This window comes from Pipra filicauda, unplaced genomic scaffold (assembly GCF_003945595.2).
Source record: "Pipra filicauda isolate LSUMZ 115617 unplaced genomic scaffold, ASM394559v2 scaffold36_size6622888_pilon, whole genome shotgun sequence".
Lineage (NCBI taxonomy): Eukaryota > Metazoa > Chordata > Aves > Passeriformes > Pipridae > Pipra > Pipra filicauda.
In genome coordinates, this window is record NW_024104498.1 from 5,532,350 (window position 1) to 5,541,105 (window position 8,756).

Here is an 8,756-nt window from a genome sequence, read left to right on the forward strand (position 1 = left end):
GGTCAGTGGGATTCACTGACAGCCTTTCGCCCATTAAGCAGCACTGGGAAGTGCTGGATTGGTGTTGTGCCTCAATTTCCCCACTCAGCAAATGGTGAATGATGCTCAGCCACCCTTTGCAGCCTTGGCGTGGTCCAAATGCTGAGCATTCCATGATGTCCTTCATTTTCCCAACTGCCTGAAGGCTGGGAGAGCTGTGAGATGCCAGAAAGTCTTTTGGCTGATTAGCAAAACGACCCTCTCTGCTGTCATAGGGGCAACAATTCTCTTTATTGCTCACAGGGGAGATATGTACAGAGGAGAAGGTTTGTTCTGACATTAAAATGTTTAGTGCAGGTTGTAAAAAGGAGGGTGAACTGGGGAGAAAAGAGCAGGTTTTCCATCAGCAACTCCCCGTAAGGCAGCTGGGGGTGCAGGGAGATCCCAGGCACCCAGCAGGAGCCCCTCTGTGTAATAAGCAGGTCAACACCCTCCTGGGACTTGGGACATCAACCTTGCCAAGGAGGTGGGGTGGCCACCAGGCAGGAGAGTTGACACCTCCAGACCTCTCCTGGGGACCAATGCCCACGTGGACACCAGTCCCCAAGGCAGAAGAGCATGTCCCACAGGTGTGGAAAGATCAGGAGATGGTGGTGCCATGGGGAGGTCAGGGACCCATCACACACAGGGGGTGCCAACGCAGAGGGTCTCTGTGAAAACGCCCATCGCGATCGTGTGAAGCCAATTGAGAGGAGGAAGGAGGGTGGCTGGTTGGGTGCCTGCTACATGGCAGTGGTGATCACCTTCTCCTCGGGCTCCACCGTGTTCTCGTAGGCATGCTGGTTCTCTTTGCACCTGCACAGGGAGGGAGAAGCACAATGCTGAGCTCACCCCCAGTAAGACCGGCCTCCCCAAAGCCACCCCTGGGAATCCTGACCTCGCTGGTGCCAGCTGTGCACTGATTGATGGGGGAGGTGGGGAGGACAGGAGGGGTCACCCTGCCAGGAAGGAAGCCAAGAGCAGGGTGGGAATCCCTCTAATTTTTGGCGAGGTCTGTTTTGACAGTCAACATCTATGTGGTGACTTGTGGCCACTTTTGGTGGCTTCCTCTGTAGGAAAGGTGTGATGTAGCATAAGAAAAATGTGGTGTAGCAGGTTGCAAGGTGGTGGATGGATCATGGGGCTCAACTGCAGGGACAGGGAGAGACGAGGGAGGAGGGGATACTGGGATACTGCCTTTCCCTGCCTTCTGCTTAACCTCTGGATGATAAAAGTCCCCAGACCCAGGTGCATGGGACATGTAAGACCCTGAGTGGGAGAGACTGTGGCTCTGCATGTCTGAGCTGTCCCCAGGGGGACAGAACAGAGCTGGGAGCCATGGGGAGGTCTGAGAAAGTCCTTCACCTGAAGTCAGCTGCAGCTGATATGTATCTCCCTTCATGGCCATTGGACACGACAGGATCCTGCTTGTCCTCTACAGTCACCACCGTCTCGGCATTTTCCCTGGGGGGAGAGAAGGGAGAATCTGAGATAGGACAGTGAAGGAGCCGTGATGGGGAGCAGCCTCCCAGTGGTGATGGCAAGAGGAAGGGACTGATCTGACACTACAGAGACAATAAGGATGTGATCCTGGCCTTGGACACACAACTCAGCCCCTATCCCAGCAGGGCAAGGGCGAGGACAAACACCTTCACTGCTGGTTTGCAGAGGCTGTGCCCAGACGCCAAGCGCCAGCCCCTGCCTCCGGAGCTGGGACTCCCAGCACCGGGCTGGCACTCAGCAAGACTCATTGTCAATACGTGGGATTGTTTTCTCCCACTAACTGGTTTTTCCAGTCTACTTCTATGTAATCTGTTGCAAAATAGTCCCCTACAGATCCCAACTGACACAGATGGAACAGTCAAGGCCCTGCTGGTGCTGCAGCCCTGGCTGGGCTGTAGGTGTGCACGTCTGTGTGAGCAAAGCAGAGCTGCTTTCTCTCAGGTGTGAGTCTGGATCACTTGCAGAACGAACCATTGGGCAGGGATGGAGCATTTGACCTCAGCCAGAATCTAGAAGCTCAGCTCTGGAGCAAGCCCGTAGCCCAGATGGTGCCAAGGGAGTTATCTGCGGAGGGTGGGTGCAGGTCCGCCCTGCAAGCACATCCCTGACTCCTCCAGGGTGATTTCGGAGGCTTCTCCAAGGAACAGACTGGCATAAACAAGCAGCAGCTTGAGCTGATAGCTGCTGTCACAGTGACAGCGCAGAGCTGGCAGGGTGCCAGGCAGCCGAGCCTCGCTGCCCGCTCTGCTGAAGAGAGGCCAGATTAATTAAATCAGGGTGCCATCCCCCCTCAAGCCCTTCACAGTATCCTCTGCCTCTGGGCTGGGAAGAGGCAGCCAGGCACAGGCAGCAGTGGGAAACACCATCCCTGCCTCCCGCTCCATGAGCTGGGAGTTCCTTCAGTTTGAGGACAAAGGTTCCTCTTTGGGAAACAAAGACCTGTAGTTCTGGCAAATCAGACCATTTAGATATAGGTATACACTCACTGCATTATGCATTGGCCCTGAATGCATCCTAAAGGGACCCCCCCTTAAATACATCTGGGGATGAAGCTGACCTGCTGTGCATCAGGATACACCCCAGCTCTCCCCCTCCTCAGCCTGGAGAGGCTGCAGGAATGCACAAGTACAAGAAGACTCCAGCACCTTCGGGTGCAAAGCCCAAAGAGACAGTGCCAGTGCAGAGGAACTGGGAAACAGGCTTCATTCCCTGTCGACTTGGGGCTCAGATTCAAGATCAGGTTACTGCAACTTCGCCAGTTGGCCTTGCTTGGCTGAGCAGGAGCAGCAGCCTGTGGCTTTGCTTGGCCAGCAGTGGACAAGAGGTAACCTGTCCCACAGAGCCGCCTTCTGATGAGTAAGGTCACCTCATTTGTCTGTGCCATGGGCTCCAGGTTGAGAGCCCTGCCATGGCTTGGATACCTCCCCCTTCTCCCAGCTCCTCTCAGTGCATTCTGACAACTTGGATCTGTCTGCTTTGCAAACAAAGCTGCTTTGAGCTTATTATCCCACAGATATAAGGCACATGGGAACTGCACCCGCAAAACCATAGAAAACCAGGCTCAGGCCAGTTCCTTGAACATGTGCCTCCGTAAACCAGCCACAATGCTGCTGCCTTCTCATTCCCAGCACAGCACTTTCTCATGGCAGCATTTGTACAGTGCAAGCTCACACCTGGCAATAAGTAACAGGGAGCGGAGACCAGGACAGGGAGAAGAGGACGGAGAGATGAGGACAGGGAGTCTTTGCTCTCCCTGCCCAGCTCCCAGCGCAGCGATCACAGTGTTCCCAGCCCTGGCACAAGGATGGAGGCTGCTGGAAGTGACACGTGCCCAGGCAGCTAAGCCCAGCTCTGGCAACCTCCCACACTTACGCTTTCTTCTTACACCAGAACCTGTTGACCACGAAAGCAATGGCCACCAGCACTAGAAACACGACCACTGCGATGACACCCTGTGACCACGGCTGGAGGCTGCCCCGGGCTACAGGAAAAGAAGAGGACACAAGTTAGAAATTCATCCTCAGAATTTATCTGCTGCGTTTCTCCCATTCAGCTTCAGCAGCATCCAGGCAAGAGCTTGGTCCTACAAAGCCAAGCAGAACATGTTGCTGTCAATTCAGGCAAGCTTACCTGGGTGATAGCAATAAAATAAAGCACAAATAACAGTGGTTTCACTGGCTTTTGCATGTGGAGTGTGGTGCCCTGCAGCTTTGGGGTCCCATATACAAATACATACACATATACATGTGCTGTGGGGTGCTGGTGACTCTGTGATGGGGGAAAAAAGGGTCAGGGGACATGGCAGAAGGGAGGGAAGGAGAATGTCTGCCAAGGGGAAGAAGGCAGAGGACTTTCAGCAAACTATTTGTTCTCCATCCCTAGATACCACAGACATAATTCCCAGGATATTTTCCAAATACTTGTAAAATAAGGACCCTATAACAGGGACAAGGTAAAATTTGGTTACCACTCTCACAGCAAACAGTTGCCACTGTGGATTTCAGTAAAATGCACCATCCAAAAGTTTCCAGAGCAGCAAACTGATTTATGACAGGAACTTGAAGGCTGATGCATTCAGAGCAACAACCTCAGTGCAGAGGCCAGGCAGGGCTGGTGGGGGCCAAGCAGTATGGGGGCTTGGGGGGGAGCTGGGAGCTGACCAGGATGTCCCCTCTCCCCCCACAGATGGGGTGGACTCACAGGTTCGTTTTCCTCTATCCAGACCTATACAGGGATCCAGCCATGAGTGAGAAGGCTGTGACATGCATTCCTGGATGTGGGAAGAATGTGATGGCAGGGTAGCGAGAAGAGGAAACCTTTTCCAAGTCCTTGCTGGGATGGCTGCTCCTTGCCTCCCACTGGCTTTTGTTTGGAGCATTCAGGTATAGTCAAACCCATCCTTTAGTCAAACCTATCCTGTAGTCAAACCCATCCTTAAGCACTGTCATATCAGCACCAAATAACACCTTGTCCATGCAGACACATCCCTTCGGGATTTAATTACTATTTATTCAGGTACAGCTTTTCCTCATCTGCTGATCAAAATGCCAACCCTTGCACATTAGAGAGGTCTCTCTGCATGGGCACATGGGGTAGGTGGAGGATGCTACACCTGCCAGCTCCGGCATCAGCCCCAGAACACTCAGACCCAGACCTGGCCACTGACGCCTGCAAGGCTGAGCTGCCCCCGGACAAGCAATTGGTTCTTCAGTCTCACTCAGGAACTTTACGCTAGCTGAACACTTCATCTGCCTCACAGGAGACAAATCTCTGCTGGAAACAGAAAAATTATCTTTACTAGCAGCAATAAAAGTGGGCTGTGTGCTCCACACGTGCAAACTCCTCGTCTGTAACCAGCTTCACACTGGCTCTGCTGCTAACAGCTCTCCTCTCCTTCCTCTGATTTTCGGGAAGAGAGCTGTCCTTTGGTAAGGCCTCCAGTGTTTACTGCAAGAGACTTTTAATAAAAAAAAACCACCACCAAACCAGGAAAACCAAACCAACAACACAAAACAAGGCTCTTTTTTCCTCTTGGAAGTGAAATCAGCCTGGCCGCTTGACTCGCCAGCAGTGCCAGTCTGGAAAGCACTGGCACTTCTGGGCAAGGGGCTGTGAGAGCAGCCCCAAACAGCATCTCTGAGCCCCCTTTCCCTGCAGAGACACTTGCCATGTTTACTGCAAGGTCCCAGGGCCAAAACTGAAGCAGGAGGAATTCAGACGGAAATTCCCTCTTGTATCAGCGCGTTTGTATCAGCAGGCTGCGGTGGTGCTAACCGGGGAGGGGGTGGTGGTGTTGGGAAGAACAGGGTTTGGTCCCCTCCTGCCCTGCCTGGTGGGCAAGGATGCTCCTGCCCCTGCTGCCCACCAGCCCTGGGAGTGCAGCCCCGAACACACCTATTGCCTCCCGCCTGAGCTTTGTCTCACTCTGTGTCCTCCCTCACTCTGCCCTTGGCTGTTGGCCACATTTATTTATTAGTTGTAGTTTATTTTTCCTGTCGGAGTCAGGGTTTCCAGCCTAAGCCTAGGAGGGGGTGGTCACGTCCAGCCCTCCGTGATGTTTCTGCTGGGGTTAAGGGAGTTCAAGGTCAACTGGGGAATGAAGTCAGTGGTGACTGAAAGTGCCAAATTTGGATCTCGTGATCTTCCAGTAAAGGGGGGGAGAAGATGAGTGGTAGGAAATTTCCTTGGAGCGACTGTGCTCAGGAGGTACTGGATGTTTTTGCAGGCGAAACCTCGCTCAGACAGCTGTTTCCAGCAGATTTCAGAGCATCCAAAGCCAAAAGGAAAAACACCAAACCAAAATCAAGGCGTTCTGGCTTTGAGAGACCATGTAGGTCCTGGCTGCAAGGGGACAGGAGGGTGGTAGGGGAATGGCAAATGCCTCCACATTGGGCTGAAATCCCTCATGGGGAACTTACATGTGCATAAGAAAGGAGGAACGGGAACCATGTAGAGGCAAGAGCTTGATAGGATCTACTCCAGGTGTGACTATGGGCATCCCAGCCCTGGGGGGGCACTGCCTGGCTGGAGCCCCATCAAGCACACCAGGAGGGATGGCTGAAGGGGTGAGTCTCACCTGTGGAAACAGAATTGTGTTCCTGGAAAAATACTTTATGAGGGATGCCCCTCCTGGGACAGCCTGTCCCTCAGGCTCTGCCACCTCCTCTCGGTTTCACCCCACGTCAATGACGGGCTTTTCCCTCACCAACAAGATCCCGTAAGCCAAACTGAGAAATGTGGAATCTGCAGCCCTGGCAGATGTGTGTCCACACATCTGCAGCTACAAACCAGACCAAGGGAAGTGCCAATGCTAAAATAAGCCTGTACACTTTTTGTAACTTCATTTCCGTGCTCAACAGCAAAATTGAAAAAGATTTTTGATACATCTTTCCTGAGTGCTTGGAAAACATCGGCTGGCCCCTATCTTCTCCACCCTCTGAGGAAGCTGTGCCAGGCTCTGAATCCTCATTAAAGGGTTTCTTTTTCTGCACTCCTTCTAAGCAACAGCAAAACTTTCAATCCTGCTGACAGCGGAGACCCCAGGCTGTTAAATCCTCAGCAAGTTGGTAAACAAGCACAGGAAGAGTGGTCAGGGCTGGGGCTTCAGAAGGAGAAGGGAGGAGGGAATTTTCCAGGACTTTGCCAACTCCAGATGAGTTTTAATTACTCCTCATTATTTCTAGGATTAGACAAGCCCTTCAACAAATCTCCTAAAAATAATGCCCTCGCCATAGTAAGTTTCTCTATGAAGTTTTTTGGAAGAGAACAGGAGGGCAATTTGCAGAGGAAAATATTTGCTCTCTCTCCTCAGCAATGATCAAAATTACAGATTAACAGGAGAATCTGCGAGCTCAGGGAGCGACCCAGCACAGCACTTGCCCAAGGACGAGAGTGAGAGAGAAGAAAAAAAAAGCCTTTAAGAAAACAGGTTACTCATCTCGGTGCACAGTCCTGCGAGAGGCAAATCAGAGCTGCTTTATCTCCACATAAGCAGGTAAGATAAGCCTCAGGTGGCAGTTTCAGCCTTCGGCAAAACAGGCAGAAAGTTTTCATGCTCCAGCCCCGGTAAGACCTTCCAACCCCCGGGACACCCACCCATCCCGATGTGCAGCCAGAGCTAAAGCTTAGGCAGGAGCTGGGATGTATTTTCTGTTCCCAAGAGACTCTTCCACAGTTGTCCCTTGTCCCCCACCAAGCAGTTCCCACTTGCCTGGGGCTCGGTGCACCCTCCTGCCTTTCCCCTGCCTCAGTTTCCCCGGGATATCAGACAGCTGCCTGCACTTACCTTCCTGGCAGAAGGCAGGCTCCAGCTCCAGGAGCAGTCCCAGGAGGAGGAGGAGGAGGCAGCGAGCAGGCATGGTGGCAGGCAGGGCCGGGGGCTCCCGGGGTGCGGAGGAGCAGCCGGGCGCTGCACTTGGACACGCCGCCCTCCCACAGGAATGAGCGCTAGGTCAATTATCAAACGCATTAACGAGGGAGGCCGATGCTCTCACCTGCTTATTCAAATCCTGCTGCGGGAAGGGGCGGAAGGAGGTGCCTCTTGCTTTCTCCCGCGGAAGCTGGCGGGGAATTTGGGGCACGGTGACTTGAACCTGACAGTCCCCTTAGGCAGGGCGTGGAAAGGAACTCAGGCACAAAATATTTGCATGAGCCCAGGAGGAAAAAGCGACATCCATATGGGTAAAATTCTTCCCCAGTGAAGCTGCAGTGCTTGGGGAGTGTGGTGTCCCTGAGGTCCCCGTCCCCACAGGAGGAGAGTAGGGGGAAGTCCAGTGATGCCCCAGCTTTGACAACCCTTCCCACCCTGTGGGACTCCCACTCATTTCCTTGCTCTTTTCTTTTCAGCAATTGTCACTAACAACCCGGCAAAACATATTTGTGACTTTAAAACATCAGCTTAATAAGCCAGACTCAGTGCCTGCTACTGCCTCCCACTTCTTACATCTTGTTTAATTGTGAGACTATTAAAAGAAACAAACACAGCCTTCACTTTATTGAGTCTTCAGGGCTGTCTCCAAAATTTCTTGACACCAGAAGAGGCAGAAACGCCCAAAGACCTGCAGCAGACAGCAAGGCTCACCCTTCACATCAGCTGTGCAGATGCTACAGGATGGGGAACATTGCAGGTCCTGAGTTAAGCAGTTTCCCAGCCCATGCCAGGTTTGGATGGCTGGCAAACCCAGCCCGTGGAAGAATAAAAGCTATTTGGATTCAGGGCTGAGAAACTTCACTTACTCCTGAAGGAAATTATAAAACTGTGAGCCACGGGCTTAGTCGTTGTTCTTCTTGTGGTGTGTCAGAGCATCTCTGCAAGCCCAGACTGAGCATCCCCCTCGCAGCATATGAACTTCTGGCCTCTGAGTCTGGTGATCTCCCCTCCAGGGACTCTACCTGGGTGCTGGATCCTGCCATGGGAGCCCACATGGGACTCATGCTCAGGAATGTGCAGCATCCTCAGGAATACATACCTGAGGAATACAATACCAGTGCAGGACTGCCCTCCTTCATCCTTCCTCTTTCCCCTGTATTTAGAATAATGTCATTTATCCTGAAAACAAACCAGAGCTGACTAGAGCTGTGCAAGATTGAAGGACAGTTCCCAATTCTTTCCCAAATTCCTTTCCATGACCAGATAGGTGCCCACCTGCAATGCTGGATAATCCCATTCCCACCCCACTAATTCTTGCTTGTGAATCCTGTGGGTCAGGGACTTTCCTGCTACACTGGGCAAGGAA

At 52.6% G+C, this 8,756-nt stretch overlaps 1 protein-coding gene across 1 annotated transcript; it reads right to left on the reverse strand.

The window, feature by feature from the left end:
• Nucleotides 1-243: 243 nt before the first annotated feature.
• On the reverse strand, nucleotides 244-7,463 carry PDZK1IP1 (PDZK1 interacting protein 1). Its single transcript, XM_027747310.2, has 4 exons — nucleotides 7,307-7,463; nucleotides 3,394-3,502; nucleotides 1,384-1,482; nucleotides 244-834 (listed from the first exon to the last, which is right to left on the reverse strand). Exons 1-4 carry the CDS (start codon nucleotides 7,377-7,379, stop codon nucleotides 762-764), a joined length of 354 nt encoding a protein of 117 aa, XP_027603111.1. The 5' UTR covers nucleotides 7,380-7,463; the 3' UTR covers nucleotides 244-761.
• Between the last annotated feature and the right edge of the window lie 1,293 nt (nucleotides 7,464-8,756).